The 16,937-nt window shown below is 38.2% G+C and overlaps 2 protein-coding genes across 4 annotated transcripts; both read right to left on the bottom strand.

Annotated features, from left to right (window-relative positions):
• Positions 1-3,693: 3,693 nt before the first annotated feature.
• Positions 3,694-11,679, bottom strand: LOC6577595 (probable serine/threonine-protein kinase tsuA). 2 transcript variants are annotated; one of them, XM_002003514.4, is made up of 5 exons: positions 11,205-11,679; positions 5,883-6,362; positions 5,582-5,807; positions 4,668-4,972; positions 3,694-4,601 (listed from the first exon to the last, which is right to left on the bottom strand). In XM_002003514.4, exons 1-5 carry the CDS (start codon positions 11,419-11,421, stop codon positions 4,480-4,482), a joined length of 1,350 nt encoding a protein of 449 aa, XP_002003550.1. In that variant the 5' UTR covers positions 11,422-11,679; the 3' UTR covers positions 3,694-4,479. The 2 variants fall into 2 exon arrangements, with proteins under 2 accessions (XP_002003550.1, XP_032584836.1); XM_032728945.2 differs by having other exon boundaries at positions 5,883-6,359.
• A 1,927-nt stretch (positions 11,680-13,606) lies between these two features.
• On the bottom strand, positions 13,607-16,930 carry LOC6577594 (TBC1 domain family member 23). Of its 2 annotated transcripts, none has more exons than XM_002003513.4 (3): positions 16,669-16,930; positions 14,843-16,205; positions 13,607-14,782 (listed from the first exon to the last, which is right to left on the bottom strand). In XM_002003513.4, the coding sequence occupies exons 1-3, from the start codon at positions 16,683-16,685 to the stop codon at positions 14,084-14,086; spliced, it is 2,079 nt and encodes a 692-aa protein (XP_002003549.1). In that variant the 5' UTR covers positions 16,686-16,930; the 3' UTR covers positions 13,607-14,083. The 2 variants fall into 2 exon arrangements, with proteins under 2 accessions (XP_002003549.1, XP_015021241.1); XM_015165755.3 differs by lacking the exon at positions 16,669-16,930 and adding an exon at positions 16,541-16,581.
• Between the last annotated feature and the right edge of the window lie 7 nt (positions 16,931-16,937).

Below are 16,937 nucleotides of genomic sequence, written 5' to 3'. Positions count from 1 at the left end.
GGTGTTAATTGATTCGGTTATTATTTTTTGTATTATTAATATGAATTGCTTTAATATAGTCGTTATGAACGACACAAATTGAGACTATTTCTATAGAGCTTAACTAGCTTTGATTTATAATTTAAGTAAACACGAATACCAATTTCGAGCTGGTTATTAAAAGGAATTGATATAGTGCTAAAAGCTTTTCAGTTTATATATACTTTTTTCTTTCTTTTTTTCAAACATAAAATACAAAATTATTTGTATAAATAAATAATTCTGCAAAATTTGGAATTTTTCCTTTAAGTTTTTGTATCAGTATATTTAAATATGTATATGTATATATTTTCTTATATTTTTGTGTTGATTTTACATATATATATATGCATTTTCTTTTTATATATCAATTCGGAATTCATATTTCTTTACGATTTTATTTTTTTCAGAATTTAAGAGCTATAAGTTGGTAATATAACAATGCATAGTTGGGCTCTAAAAGAACAGGTCTTTTTTTATTAAAACTCTTTAACGTTCTAACGTTTTTACGTCTTGACAACGACTTGACGAGAATGTAAATAAAATGGGTTGAGTTTGTTTAACAAAGTCTACCAATTTAGGAAATTCTCATAGTTGGAACACTTGAACAAAGTTCGAAAACTTGTCAACTTGCCGAACCGGTTTGAACCGGGTACAAATATTGTAAACTGAATCAAAATTGAGGCTTCTGAGTAGTTAGAAATTTTGATTAATTAGCAATTATTTTGAGGAATTGAGGAATTTTTGATTATCTAAAAAATATTTATTCAAATTTATAGCGTCTAGTCAAGCTATTGTTTGATACAAATATTATTCAGTGGCGGCTTTGGTTCACCTGTTTATTCTCCAACATAGTTTGATTGGATAGATAAACTAAGCTGGAAGAACAGGTGCGAGCTGTCTCAAATATATTTGCAGAATCAAAATTCTCTTAAGTAGCTGTCATTCTTATCTTAGCTGAGACAACACTCTGATTTGAGCCGCAAACACCTATTTATGGTAGTCTAAGGAACTTAAATAAAAATTATTGCAGGAAAAAACAATATTTACTAAAGCAAATTTTGTTTCATTCTCATTGTTTGCTTTATGTGCTAGCAGATCAACTAAAAAGCTGGCCCAGTTTTCCAGCTAAATGACGATGAGCGTAATAATGATGTTGATGATGATGATGATTTGATATGCAAATGCGTCAACACTTAAGCAGAGGAGTTGTCAGTCGCTTTGTGCTCCCCGCTTTGGGCTTAACTGTCCGTCGCACATGGCAGACGCCACAAACACACACACACACACCCACACATACACACAGAAGCAGCCCACTGTACATATAGAAATACATATTAATGGCTTCGCTTGTCTGATGTTTGCTTTACTTTTTTTTTTTTTATTTATTTATTTTATGTACTCGCATTTTGTATTTGTCTTTTATCAGCCTGCTTCCATATGGCGCACGGGTCGAGGCGGCGGGGGCAAATACATCTTTGAGTAATTGAAAGCCGCACTCATCCAAATGAGCTACTAATACGTCCATCAATATTGAATGCATTTGAATACACTCACACTTGGCATGTCTTAAGAGAATCGAAACATTGTTATCGCAGTGTATTCAATATTCGCAATCATTTTTTGTTTTTATTTTATTTATTTCTATCTAATTCTCTGCACATTTTTGCTGTTGTTTTGTTCTCTTCTGTTTGTGTCTAGCATTTGGGTCTCTGTTTGCATAAAACTGACGGCTCTATGGCCCATTACTTTTCATCCAGCTGGACAATACACAGATCCGGTACCTGGACATGCATAGTGGCTTCTATGCCTCGATGCTTGCAACGACTCTATTGTCTTGTGTTGAGCATATGGCACAGCAGTTAGTCTTATTATATAAAAAATGAAAAAAATATGGAGCTCTAACAATTTATTTATTTTTTTTCTCTTTTTTTTTTTTTGGCTTGATAGTTATATAAATTGATTTTTATTGAGTTTACTGCACACATTTTCAATAAAAAAGTAATACAAGAGAAGGCACTGTTTCATTTGATCTATTTAGCCGTTAATTGCCATTCATTGAATTGCCTTCCAAAATTGTATTTATTTCACTTGCTTTTCGTTGACAACGAAACTTGAAAATTAAGCTATAGATAAATTTAATTGTTGATTGGATGGGCTACGTTCGTAGGGAATATAAAAAAAAGATATATAATTTTATCTATTTATTTTTTGATATATTTCATATTTTTGGTGTATTTTGTTCCTTTTTTTTTTTTTTTATTATATACATTTTCAAAAGTATATATACAGAATACTTACGTTATACTATACTATATATATTTAAAAAATGATTGATTGCAAGACACATAACTATTTGAAAAATTCTAAGACATAACATCTTTATGCTTGGAAGGGATTTCCGAAGTCCAGGGTATATCGCACCCATATACCACTTCGTTCTCCACTTCGTTGACAACAGCAGTCGGCTGAGCGCTAACAAAAATGGTTTTGTATTGTGATTGTAAACATTGGTGTGCTGCGCCATTTGTGACGTCATTGATACACACAACTACATATTTGCATGTGAAACAGCCCTTCGTCAATATCAATGAATGGTCGAGAGTTTAGCGTGTGGCGCCACTAAATTGCTGTAATGTCTCTCACACATTTCAATAATTGAATATCTATTGAATGAAATAGTTTAAAAAATAAATAAATAAACATAAAAATGAACTTAAATTAACCGAAAATCTGTACAAGTAAATGTCGTTGCCAATGCGCTAGCAAATCAATCACACTTACCCTGATAAGCTTTATTAATAGACTTCTTCTGTGTAAAGTCCAGCTGCATGAATAATAAATAAGCAGAGTATGGCCAAGCAGCTGATAAAGAGTTCACATAGTATATGATATGGTTAAGTTTGTTAATTCGCTTAGCTAACAGCTAAATGTTAATGCTACAGCAACCACACAACAGCGCCCTGTTAACACAGGCGTTAAGAGTCTGCTAATGCACATCCTATTTTATTTTGTTAATTGGATTGATAAAGGCATTTGCGTTTGAGGTTTTCCAAACCAAAAAAGATATATTTTTATTTATTTCGAAAATTAATCATAAATCAGTTTCATATTTAAAACCAATAAAAATGAAGCTCGCATAATACCATAACATAAATATAATAGCCATAATATTTGATGAGCCAATAAAAAAAATACATATTTTAAAATGTTATATGTAGTTGACTTTTTTGAGTGTGTGTTTAATATATATATAAGTATATATATTTATAGTATGTCGGACACATAACACACATATTTGTAGCTATTTATAATTTTTAATAAATGTTTTAAATAAATTTTGTATATAAGTATGTATAAGTATGCATGTATATCGTAGTATGTATATATATATATATTTTTTTTTAAATGTTTTTTTTTCTCCCAATTTGTATTCTTTCAATGTTTTCAATAAAACAGTCAGACAATTTTTTATTAAACTAAATTAACACGCCGCCTTCTGAAATCGGCATAGAATATTTTTAATATTTTATGCGCTGAGCCACTTAAAATGTTTTGACAAATAGTTTTCATAGTTGTATACATATATTTCGATTATAATATATATATGTATATATATATTTTTATTTATTTATTTATTTTTTTGGTAATATAATTGTTAGTAGATATTTCAAATACTTTGTTTGTTTTGTTGCATAAAAGTGTGTTACTTTTCGCTCAGTGTAAATAGTTTTGAGTGTAGTACAGTGAAATGGCGCCTCCTTGTATAAAACATTAAAAGCAAATTGACAGACAATCTGTTGTTGCTGAGCTCATTTAAAGTAATTACCGTTAAGTATCTATAGATTGTATTCTTCATAAATTTTTTTCATTTTTGTCTTGTTTGTTTTTTTTTTTTTTTTTTTTGTACTACTTGGGAAGCCTCTAGTTTTGATATTACACAATTAGATACTGATAGTATTGGCGGTTCTTTGGTTTTTGTTTTGTTAGACATAGACATTGATTAAGTGTGGTTAGGTTTAGTTTAGTTTAGGTTAAGTTCGATTGGGCTTTGGTAAGTTCGCAGTTGTCAACCCTGTCGGTGTCAGTGTTTTAAAAACATTGATTTTGATTATGTTGATGTTCTTCGACATACAATATTCATATATTTATATGCATAGATATAATAATATTATATATATATATATATTTTAGTTTGTGTTTCAAAATTCGAATTCTACACAGAAATTGCACGTTGACTCATTTTTAATTTAAGGTATCTTTTGGTTTAAAATATTATGTATTTTATGTTCTTTCATTTTGCAAACTAGGGTAAAGGTCAAATAATTTGGGTTTCTTCTATTTTTGTTCAGATTTTCTGTAAATTTGGTAAATGGTAAATGTGAAAAGCTCAGCTTAAAAGCTTTTCTTTTCTCTCTCATAATCTGCTCTAACTATCTTTCTCTACCATGCTCTATTATTTTAGTAGAACTTCTCGCCATAGTAGCTGGGTCCACGCTCACCTACCGGTTCGTTCAAGAACTGGTTCTGGTTAATGGATCGCTTCTTCTTGGACACCATGAAACGCTTTGCGGATCCCAGACCTGTAATTATTGTTTTAGCCATGTAGCAATTAGTTTGAATTAAGTTGCAGTATTGCTTTCACTTACGACTGTTGCTGCCCAGGTATTTCTGTGGGCGTGGCATATATTCATATTTTGGCACCACCTGTGCCTCCACGGGCATGCCATAGTAGTCGACAAGAGCTGGTGCCTGCTGCTGCTGTTGCTGCTGCATGGGCGCATCCAACCAGCTGCCAGCTGCCGGCACATAGTCCAGTTCCTCAGCATCCACCAATGGTACCGAGATGCCGCTCTCCATGTCGCTCTCCTTGCGTGCCCGCTCACCGGCTTCGACGAGCGCAACCAGAGCCAACATATCAGCAGGTGTCAGCTTGGTGGTGTCACGTTTTAGGCTGAGGAGGAGATAGTATACATATATATTCTTTTTTTCCTAAAGTTTTAATTTATTTTTATAAGGATTTAGCATTTAAGCCCTATTGAAAATATTATTTAAATGCAGCAGTCATATTGGTTTCAATAGCAAGCTATTTAAAGCCATTTTCATATAAGAAAGTTGGATAACAGTGCTCATGCCTGCAAGCCCCCTTAGAGTAACTGTCATTAACATATTCTCAAGCTGTTAACTCGTATAAGAATGTTTGCTTACTTTTCTCTGTGTATGTTTAAGCTAGGCTCAATGGCGATCTCTAAATGGTAACAGCAGGCTTGTTGGTCAATGTTATGTTAAGTTATGATTTTAAAATATATTGGCCTGTTAACCATAGAAAAGTACCAGAAATGAAAACTAGTTCACTTTTGGAATTATTATTCTTATCTGCTAACAGTATGTTAGATATTGACTTATTGGACAACTATAGCTCATATTGGAAAATGTATAAAGAGTATCAATGTAATGCATTGTATGTGCATGTATATGTCAATGTTATGTTCTGCTATTAACATGATTGACTTTCAGTATAAGTCTTTCCATGCTATTAGTATCTTGTAGATGTTTGACTTACCGCATATCACCATAGCGACGATACTTGTTCAGATTGATATTCTCGCTGGGGGCATTAGCTGAAGCCAAGTTGTAGTAGAGGCCACGCTTGTTGCGCTCATCCAAATTGTAATTGCGATTGGCATAGGTTAATGGCACTGACAGAGGAATGCTCTCCAGGTAGGCTTCGGCATTGAGCAGATTCTGCAGATTATCATAAGCCTTGCTGCGGCCAGTGGGCGTGTTAGCTAGTAGTCAGTGGAAATAAAAGAAGAGGGAAAGCTACTAAAGTGGCTCAGGAATTATGTTAAATGGCTGCTTACCATGTCGGTCCGGCGTATAGTCCTCCAGTTCCTGCAGCTCTCGCTCATTGTTGTAGCTGTTGTAGCCGTTGTAGTTGACGGGCGCACTGGGCTCATAGTCGTCGGCCCAGACACCGGCGGGCACATCGCTGCCATAGTCGTTGCTGCTCACACTCATATACGGATTGTATTCGTAGTTGATGCCACGCTTGCGCATTGTGGAGCTGGCCACGGCCTCCTCTAAGGCGGTTGGCTCACTCTGCTGCTGCTGTTGGCTGTTTTGGGCGGCAGCTGCCACCGCGGCCAAGATCTCATCGTTGCTGGGCAGCGAGTAGAGGCCAGCCTGTGGCTGCTGTTGTTGCTGTTGCTGTTGTTGCTGCTCGTTGGGGCCAGTACGGGCGGGCGAGTTGCTGAAGGTGGCTGGCACAATTTCCGGACTTGACTTCTTATCGGCCGGTGGCACCGTGGCACTATTTGCCCCATCCTCAGCGCGCTTTACTGCTAAAATTGAATTCGAAAACGAAAATGTAATGTAATTTGCCATTGCGTGCTTTTAGGGGTCGCAGCGTATTTCAATTTGCGCTCCTTGATTCAATAAACGTCCAAAAGCAATTAGCCAAGCTGTCTACCATAATTTCTTTCGTAGTTTTTTCTTTTTCTTTTTGCATTATTGCTCGCACCACTAATTGCTATTAGCCATGCTTATGCTCGAAAGCAGCTGGCAGTCGCAGCATTTAGCTAGTTGGCTTATTCCCATAACAACAGCTACCCATTGACATTATTATCCCTAATCATATTTACTGTCGACCCTTGCGCAATGCTAATTGGATCGACTCAGCTCGACCTCAGCCTGATAATCTAACGTCTCGTGGCTGGCAATTAAATGCGAATTAACACCAGCCGCAATCAACTACGGTGTTAACTGAGTTAAAAGAGCATCTATGCTAATAGTTTCCTACATATGTTAAACGAGCTGTTTTTGCTAGGGAAAAGTGTTAAGCAAATAACAGAAAACATTTTTCAGATAATTGGTTGCTAATATGTTTGTTTGTTTGATTTGTTAAAGATTTTAAATTTCAATTTAGAATATATTTAGAATATTTTTATTATTTACATTGAATTTTATTTACATTTATTTTCATTCTGAAAATTATCATGATATTGTATATATTTAATGTTATTTTATATATTTAATTTAATTAAATTTTTTCATAATTTTTTTTCCTGGAGTTTTGCATTTAAGACTTTTGGTGTTTTTAATTTTTTCTAAAAAATTAACAGCGACTTTTCTTAGAAGCTTGTAAGCTAATATAGGATATTTTTTTAGATTTAGTTCTCAGCAAGTTTATCCTAGTTTCATTTTATCAATCATAGTTGTCATAAATCAGACACATTTCCGCCGATTTTCAAAATCATTAGCTATCAGCTTTATCAAATTTTGTTTATTTAACTCAATTCGAATTAGTTCTAAGCACACGCATCACTCATAAATCCTTGCGTTACACGCTACACGTACTTCGGAGGGTTTTTCCTGTACTTTATCTACTTAGCACTCCATTTATATATATGCATATTCAATCGACATTTGAAATGGTTTTTATACATTTATCATGGCAATATTTTGCGATAAGAAAAACCAGCGCGTAAATAAATGATCAACAATGATTTATATGTAGTACATATGCCCCAATTGCAATAATTAAACAGAGTAGACCCACTATAGAGGCTATAACTTTATCTGACCAAAATATCCGACGCCCACATTTCTGATGTAACTGAACTGATTTAGCTAAGCAGAAAGTGTTTTTTTTGTTTGTTGGTCATGATTTGCAGTTTTTTGGGTGAAAATGATATATGTATGTATGTGGTATGAATATATTGATATATTGTTGTTGATATATTGTTGTTTATGTGGATCAAGGTAACAAATATGTATATTCTTTGAACTTACAATTAAAATTATGAAATATATCTCAGGTATTTAGTTGATATGATTTTTTCTTACTGATAAACAAGATAAATTGAAAGGAGAGTAAAAATATTTTTTGAAGGCCGACTACATTTCAGGCACAGCTTGCATAGAGCTGATATGCATCCAGAATTATAATATATTGAACTTGTAAACCGATCGTACTGCCTTTCACTTTTCTCTTTGTTTTATACACATTGATAAGCATACTTCGAATGTCTATATATAGTCTGAAATCCCTTGCTCTCTCTGTGGTTGATTGAGTTTATTTTGTAAGAAGCTTACATGCCCTTCGTTGTCTGTAAAGTAACCCAGTTTCTAGCTGCTGTTCGTTATAGCAAGCAGCTTGACCATATGTTTGTTTTGTCATGAGCCAAGAGCTTCGTCATATGCCTGAAACCTTGGCTAGGTACAGGAAAAACAAGCTGGCGCTGGGGCGGCAGCAAGTGGGACAGTTGGGTTGAATGAAAAGTATTCCCCGTGCTGTTGCTCTGCGCATTTGTCCTGCGGGCACAAGGAATTGCTGGAACTGTGCAAGCAGTGCAGGGGCATAAATAAATATAAAAAACAGGCAGCCAAATTATATGCGCTGACGTTTGCTGACGTCGCGCTACGCGTTGTCATTGTCCACCATTTTGTTATTGTTGTTGTTGTTGCTGCTGCTGCTGCTAACATGAAAATATTCAGTGAACTGTAAAAATATCAACAAGTTGTTTGCTCTTCAATTTTTGCCACACACAAAACACACACGCACACGCACACACACACACACACACAGGCTCAAATTGTGAGTGTGTTGGGCGGTTTTGTGGGTGCGCCCCTTGGCTATGCCTGTTGTTGCTTTTCATCGTGTTGTTGCTCGGCCTGGGCCAGCAGCTGCTGAATAACAAGCAGCAAAGAACGTTGGCAACAGCACAATTAATGTATCCGCAGGCAGTGCGGCCTGCAAAATAACTTAGTAATAACGGCATATGGAAAATTTGTGACATGAAAATGGAAATGTGAGCGCCACTCAGTCTCACTCTCACACTCTCTCTCTCTCTTTCTGCGGACCTCAGTTTATAGTATATATATTTAGAAGTTTGCGGTTAACCAGAGCCTTGACTTTGCAATTGACAGCCACAATGAATATTTGATGAATGCCCACAATGGCATATGCTCGCTAAAGCGCTAGCTAAATGCTAGAGCCAACGACTTATATAAATATTTATTATGTGCACAAGGAGGTCCTGGGATGGGATCTCGGAGTTATGCTTAATGAAAAGTGTGGCAGCGGCATCTGAGCGAAGCGCGTCAAGGCTGGGCTACAGAAAGTGTTGCCTACTTTTAAGCGCGCACGAAAAAGCAAACCAATACAAACGCAAATGGCGTCAGGCAGCAAAAACTGCTGCTCCAACGGGATGTCTAAAAATAGAAATGAAATCGCGCGCACGTACACACACATACACACACACACATAGCCAGACACACATAAGCAAACATTCGCACATACTCGCTAGCTTGCATACCAAAAGAGTCTGGCCGCCATTTTGTGCAGCAGCCGCCCACGCTTTGCGTAGGTGTAGCTGCGCGCTTGTGTATGTGTGTGTGTGTTTGGGTGTGCTTGTGTATTTTAGTGTATTATGAGTCGCAATGATTGTAATGTTACACTAAGCCAGCGCTCTGAAGTGCACAACAACAACTACAACAATGACAGAACCAAATTTATTTTCGTTTATTTTTCTTGCTCTCCTTTTTGTTTGGCAAAATCGGCTGAGCTTCAAGCTGCTTGCCAGCTGTGTAGCAGAAAACACCTACGCAATTTCCTGCAAGCCCAACAGCGGAGAATGGAAAGCACCGCTGCCGCTGCTGCTTCTGTCGCTGCCGCTGCTGTTAAGCGAAATGGCGAATTGCTGGGCGTTAACAAAGGGCGAGGCGCTCGCTTGCCGATCAAACGGAGATGAAAAACACTGACAGGATGCTAGGTGGTGCCGTTGTTGCCTTCTGCTTTTAAAGCGCGCGTAGGTGTTTTGCTTAATGTGCTCAACTTACAAGTTATTCACACACACGCATACACATACACATACACATATACATTTACTCTAAAATACAAATACATGTACAGTGCTGCATAGCTAAGCTGCACATTAGTTGTTTGTCGTTGAATTATACTTAATATGAATATATTTATATATACTTAATATTAATATAAGTTTATGCATTTTATGGAAAATTTTATGAAAAGCCTTTAATTTTAGTATTTTATTTTAAAATATTAGTCTGAATAAATTTGTTGTCCTAAACTCGAGCCGAAAGTCTATGACAAGTTACTGAGAACTATGTATTTATTTATACTTATGTTAATATATATGTACACATATGTATGTATATGCAATTCTTTAATTTCATATGTATAAAATGGACATACTTAACGATTTTCCTAAATTTAGTTTGTACATATGTTTATTCTAATATTAAAATAATTCTTTGAACTGTGAAACGTATAGTCCAAAAATATATATTCAATATATTCAAATTTTTATTCAAGTAAGTAAAACTTGCTTAATTATTTGGCATAGTATAGTTTTATAAAATTTTATGGTTTCGTTTACTATTACTTCTATTATTTATCTTTAATATGTTAATTATGTAATGTTTTTATGTTTTACTTTTGTATATATTTGTTATATATTTTTTTGTATTATATAAATTTTTACTTCTAGCTTAGTTTTTTAATTTGTTTTTTTAGTTTTTGGAAAAATGGTCTCGAAATTACTATATGTATGTACATATTTTTATTTTTATATATTTTTTTACCTATTTCTAAACAGTAATTTTGAGGCAATTTTTCTACGATAAAAAACAAAAGCCAAAGATATTATACAGTCGACTCTCGTTATTTCGAAATTCAAGGGACTCTTAAAATATTTCGAATTGTCGAGTGTTTAACCATATGAGTACGAATTACCGCGTCTTAGCAATGATTTTTAGTTCGAATTACTGAGTGATAACTTTGAATTAATGAGAGGTTCGAAATAACGCAGGTTTGAAATAACAAGAGTCGACTGTACTACCTTCAATTTATTTTATCGCACATTTGTTTGTCATCTTACATTTAAACTTGATCCAACCAAATCAACAATATCTAAAACTGTGATAGCTATACTTCTGCACACTTTAGCTAGGCTCTACTGTGTACAGTGAATGATAATGCGGCACTCACTTCAACGGCGGGTCCTGTGGAACGTGCATGTCCATTTTTCTTATTTTGACTTCAAATGTGAATTTTCAAATGACCTTTAACATTAACTACACGTTGCCTGACGTATGGAGGCAGAGCGTGCCGACCCACGCACTTTCCAGGCAGGTAAAATTGTTGAACTTTTGGCACTTACCTGCCGGTAATTCCCGCAGCTGCTGTTGCTGTAGCTGTTGCTGCTGCTGTTGCTGCTGTTGTTGTTGCTGTTGAAGCTTGTTGTTCGCATTGGTGGATAGCTCCGTGTTCTGGGCTAGCACAGATGCTGGCACCGCTGCCGCCAATCCGACGAACAACAAAAACAGCGCCCACATCAGGCATCGACCATTAGCGGTTGCTCCCACAGACAATTGCATTTTGTGGCACAAACAAAACGAAAACACACACGCGCACACAACACACTCAGGAAACTTGGTAAACAAGCGAAATACTTTTGTTCGGTGTCCCAATTAGATGGGCCTACCCTGGTTGACCCTCTGTGGCTGTAGTAGATGCCTCACTGCCTGACTGCTGAGTGGCTCTTCAAGTGCTGCTTGGGTATTTGGCGTTCGAGCTGAGAGTTCAGTGTTGGTTGCTTGTCCGCGTGCTATGACTGTTCTGAATGAACTGTCTGCCTGCTGCTGTGGTGCAACAGTTTTTAATGTTCAATCGCCCCAAATTCGCTTTGCAGCCCAAAGGCAGCGGCTCAATGTGCTCTGCACGCCATCTACGTCATTGTCATTGATAAGAATTGCGGCCCTCTGCACAGTTAAACTCTGCTTACGTACTTTAGCCTGGCCAACTGGCACTAGTGCGCCTGCTCCATGTCTGCACACGATTCGCAGTTGCCCCTCAAATAACTGAATTGAATTTTTTAGGCATGTAACGTAAACTGTAATTGTTGCCCACTTTGGTGTTGGCTGCTCCAGTTCTAGTTCTAGATCTAGTTCCAGTTGAAAATCTAACTGTTAACTAGTAACTTCTGTATTAATCCTACATAGGTAATTATTATAATTATTTTTTGATCTCTTCAACTTTGAATTTTTTAGGAAATACATTTTTATACTCATTCACGAAAGTGAATCAGTATATTGGTTTTGTGCAATGTCCGTCTTGCTGTCCGTCCGTCTGTCCGTCTGTCCGTCCGTCCGTCTGTCCGTCTGTCCGTATGAACGCAATCTATTTCGGCGCTATTGAAGCTAGAGACTTGAAATTTGGAACATATACTCGTGTATATCTCCGATTTATAAAGTGTTAAAATTTTCCCGATCCGCCCACTAGGGGCGTGGCAAATCGGAAAATGCATTTTCCGATATGCCAGAAAGGATATTAATTGAAAAGCTAGAAAGCTGAAATTTGGAATATAGATCCGCATCAACCGCCCAAGATCACGAGCTATGGCGGATATATCTCCGCCCATTGGGGGCGTGGCAAATCGGATAAAACTGTATCTCCAAGAGTTTTACAGCTAGAGCGCTGGAATTTTGCACGGCAGCTAATGTTATGATTCTATATAGTCAAAGTACAAACTATAAATCTACGCCTATTAGGGGCGTGGCAAATCGGACTTGAAGATATAGTGATTTTTTAAATTCTGCTATATTTTGGACACTATTGATGCCAGAGACCTCAAATTTTATACATATACTCGGCTGATCACACAAGACCAAAAACCTGTGTCGGATATATGTCCGCCCGCAGGGGGCGTGGCAAACCGTAAAAGTTTATATCTCCGAAAGTATAATAGCTAGAAGCTTCAAATTTAGATAGTTGAGTTACTAGTAAGCTTCTCTATCGATGACCTGAAAATAATTTTTACGCCTTTTTAGGGGCGTGGCATATCGAAAAATACCCTGTAATTTTCACATTTTTTGAGGGTAAGCATTCAAAATTTGCAGTTAAGGTACCGTTATCTCGTTCTAAGAACTGACAAAAAATGGGGTGTCTACGCCCAATAGAGCAAATCGGGAAAAACCGCACTTTCTACAGTATTAGAGCGAAACTTAGCAACTAAACTGCTAATGGGGTGTGAATGAGTATTCCGCAGTCGGTTACGCTCGACTGCAACGTTCTTACTTGTTTAATCATAATCAAGTATAAAAAAAGAAACAATAACATTTTTTCAGTACTTCCCATGAAAAAAAAAACAAGTTAGAAGACTCTAGTAGAGACTGCTCGACTGGGAGATACCCTGAACCCTCCAATCTGGTATTCTAATCACTCTGCACTTCTTTTAGGCACACATACATACAAGCAAACGTAGTAGAATGCGATCTGCTAACTACGCAGTAAGCAGCGACTGCGCTTGGACTGCGCTGCAGTGTGGGCAACATTATAAGAATTTATTTGTTGAATTAGTTAATTTCTAGACGTACAATCTTAATAAAACTTCCAGTCTAAGTCTCTAGTGCTTATATCTTCTGAGTTCGACGCATTCATACATACGGTCGGACGGACGGATGGACAGACAGACGGACAGCACTTCTCCTAGAATTCAGTTTAAATTATTTTTAAATGAAATTATATTATTTTCTTGTTGTTTTTGAATATATATAATACATGTTTATTTATACCTCGTTTAATTGCAATAAATATTTTTTATAATCTTTACATATATTGTAAGTCTCAAGGCGTCCAAGTTAAGTTTTCTCGGGATTTCTTTGTTTCTAATATAGTTTTTGTTTCTTATTCTTTTTTGTTGCACTTAGAATTTTAGAATCGCACTGAAAGGTCATAGGTGAACGATCTTGCGTATTTGAACGTGTCGTATGTTACATTTGCTTTATGAATTAACAATGAAAAGGGTAGAAGAAATTATATAACAGAGTCCGATTCATTCGAATAGAAAAGCTAGGGCTACAACTTGTCGGTTAATCCAAGGAAACAATTGCCAATAAATAGATAACTAGAAAAGGTCTAAACGAATTGTATTTTTGTCTGTGTGTGTGTGTGTGTGTATAGGGGTTACAGGGAAAACATATGCGGGTGTCTGTGTGTGTGAGGCCTGACTAATGCTTTTGGCCTGATCTATTGATTTATCTAATTTGCATTGTCAAGCACATGAACAATTTGTTTGGAGACAAGCGCCGTGGCCTCAGCGGCATTTGGTATCAGAAACCGATCCATATCGGTAATGAGCAATCCATCGCCATCGGGAAAGCCGTATTTGAATGTGATCAAATCGCGATGCCGCTTCTTGGCGGTGATCTTCACAATGCTGGCGAGTGGACGACGCACCATAATCTGTGCCTGCCCACGTCCCAGTTCGCGCAGCACCACCAAATGTGTGGGCGTTATGATCAGATGGCTATCGTACATATAGCCATTGATGTGCACATCTTGGCATTTGAACGCATTTATAATGTCCGCCGTCTTGAAATATTGATTGAGATTGACAATCTCCTTGTTAACGCCTGCAGGTTGTGGCGCATCCTTCTCAGCTGGGTCGTACGCATCCTCGTTCTCATCATCGATGCTGAAGACGGGCGCCACATTGCGATAGCGTTTGCCATTGCGCTCTTTGGCGCTAACATGACGCTCCTGCACGGTCTGAGCTTGGCCAGCACCATTGTTGGAGGCTCCACTTGCGCCCGCACCGGAGCCATTCGAACTGGGATTAACAATGATGTCCAGCAGACGGCCTTTAACCTCGGCTGATTTCGATTTCATGGCTGCGGAGAATTTACTAAATAGGTCTGTTGATGAGGGCGTCGATGCCTTGAGCGCCGTTGGCTTGGCCTGTAAATGGAAAAGGAGAGTTTAGAGTTGGAGTTGAAGAGCGACAGAGATTACACTCACCTGCTTGACATTGTGCTGCTGGCACACGAGACACTTGCTGGCACTGTGATCCTCCAGACAGTCGGCCATGTGATCCCCAAAGTAATCGTGAATAGAGGCATAGCCGCCCGTTAGCAAGGACACGTAGTGTGTATTTTTTTGCAGGAATGAAGCCACCACCATGTGCGTATATTGATCCTCTTCCACACGGCCGCTGCCCATAAAGCACAAATGTTCGCCGCCCGCATTAGAATTCACTTCGATGGCCTGTTTCTGGGCGGTAAGCAGGCCCTGGACGGCAGTGGCAAACGCCACCGGCTCCTGCAACATCAGGTTGCAGTCCAGATGAAATGCCGTTGACAAATGGCCCGCATTGTACTGTTCGGCTGGACGGCAGTCCACGAGAAAGAAACGCACGGCATCCTGCACTGGGAACTCTGTGGCCGAATTCTCGACCAGCTCGTAGACGGAGACGGGCAGGCACAATGCCTGGGATACCTTATTGGACTCCTCCTGACTGCGCGGCGTATCATTCTGTTTGCCATATAGAGCCTTCAGGTAGTCGGTCTTGAAGGACGTTGGGGTCTTAAGTGCATAGTATTGCGCGAGGGAGCAAAAATCTGATACATCGTCCACCTCCAAGGCGCACGGCATATTGACGAGAAACTTGACGATCTCCTCTTTGCTGGAGCTCTTCATGGCCATAATCTGTTCGCGTCCATTGATGAGAATAATCAAGGCCAGAAAGAAGACCATAAATGGATCTGCATTCTGGAAATACAAATCCCACATGGCGATGATCACAGACAGACTGCTGCAGGACGCGAAGAGCGATTGGAACCACGTCAAGGAGTAGAGATCCGGTGTGATCTTCTTGGTGTCCAGCACAGTGCACAGTTCCGGATCGTGATAGAGCAATAGCAAGCGAAATACATGGAAGACATTGCCCTTGGGCTTGCAGCCTTTGGGTATATAAGTATCCCGTATAGCCTCAAATAAATTGAAGGTATCCGAACGATTCAGCTTGAGGGCGCAGAGTGGCAACAGCAGTTCGATCCAACCATTCTCTGGCTCATATTGCAAGTTGCGATTCTTGCAATAGAACGTCATTATCGACTCCAGATCGGAGACGACCGACACTTTGTCTTCCTCATCGTTGCCAATGCGGTCCACATATCGCTGACAATCTTCGCGCAATTGACTTTGAAAGGGCAAATCGTAGATCTCGTTGAAGAGCGACATTTGATCGCTTTTATTTCGCACATCCAGACACACTTGCCAAACATCCGGACGGAGAGCTTCCGGTAGGGGCTTGCCCTGGCAAATGCTATAGATATCATTCACATTGCAGTCGTCCAGCAGCGCTGACTCCAGCTCAATTATCCTGGAAGAGATAGAGAAGGGGATAAATATGATGAACGCTCTCGCTTGACATGACATCCTCAATGAGAGTCAAAGAGAGAATGATATTTATATTGCTAAAGCTTTTTGCCCTATACGAAAGAGAGCTTTCTACCGATCAGTGAGCTTTTTCCCACCCACTTGCAACTTGCTCTCTGTTTCTCTCTCGTAAAGGTGAAGTAATGCGTTTGTTTGCGCTTATAATTCAACGTGTCCAATTTGGCACAGCTGTTGCTGATAACATCAAAAAAGCTGACTATCTCTTTGGTTGCTGACTCAAATAATGTGCTAGTGATTTCTTCACAAACGTTCGCTTACTCTGTCGCACGCGTTTGCATAGGCATGCCAGCAAGGCCATCGCTTAGTCCTCTTCACAAATTTCTCAAAAAAGCTATTCGACACTTTACATTTGATTTTATTTAGAACTGTTCATAGTGTTTATTTACCACATATTCTCGTCCATGGCCGTGGGCCCCACATATACAACTGCACGGCTGGAAAATTTATCTTCGATTGCGTTGGCTTTCTATCAGCTATGTCTATTGCGCTACTTCCAGTAGGGGCAATAGGATTGAACGCATTTTAAATAGGTCCACAAATATTGAATTTCGTTAATATTCGCCAAAAATTGCTTTACTGTGTATGAGTTAATGTTTTCTTATTGGAAGTCTTATTTTTTGTGGTGGCACACCGATGACGGCCGATAAATGTCTGA

The sequence above is a fragment of the Drosophila mojavensis genome, unplaced genomic scaffold (assembly GCF_018153725.1).
Source record: "Drosophila mojavensis isolate 15081-1352.22 unplaced genomic scaffold, ASM1815372v1 contig_36, whole genome shotgun sequence".
Classification (NCBI taxonomy): Eukaryota; Metazoa; Arthropoda; class Insecta; order Diptera; family Drosophilidae; genus Drosophila; species Drosophila mojavensis.
This window is presented reverse-complemented; position numbering and strand designations above follow the sequence as displayed.

Bases quoted from the DNA above. Each gene is read 5' to 3' on its own strand.
- LOC6577595 (XM_002003514.4), bottom strand. From the start codon at position 11,421: ATGCAATTGTCTGTGGGAGCAACCGCTAATGGTCGATGCCTGATGTGG. The intron at 5,808-5,882 runs GTAAGCAGCCAT...ACTGACTACTAG, and splicing joins CTATACGCCGGACCGACATG to CTAACACGCCCACTGGCCGC. The intron at 4,602-4,667 runs GTAAGTGAAAGC...CAATAATTACAG, and splicing joins ATACCTGGGCAGCAACAGTC to GTCTGGGATCCGCAAAGCGT.
- LOC6577594 (XM_015165755.3), bottom strand. From the start codon at position 16,566: ATGCCTATGCAAACGCGTGCGACAGA. The intron at 16,206-16,540 runs GTAAGCGAACGT...TATCTCTTCCAG, and splicing joins ATGCAAACGCGTGCGACAGA to GATAATTGAGCTGGAGTCAG. The intron at 14,783-14,842 runs GTGAGTGTAATC...TTCCATTTACAG, and splicing joins AGCAGCACAATGTCAAGCAG to GCCAAGCCAACGGCGCTCAA.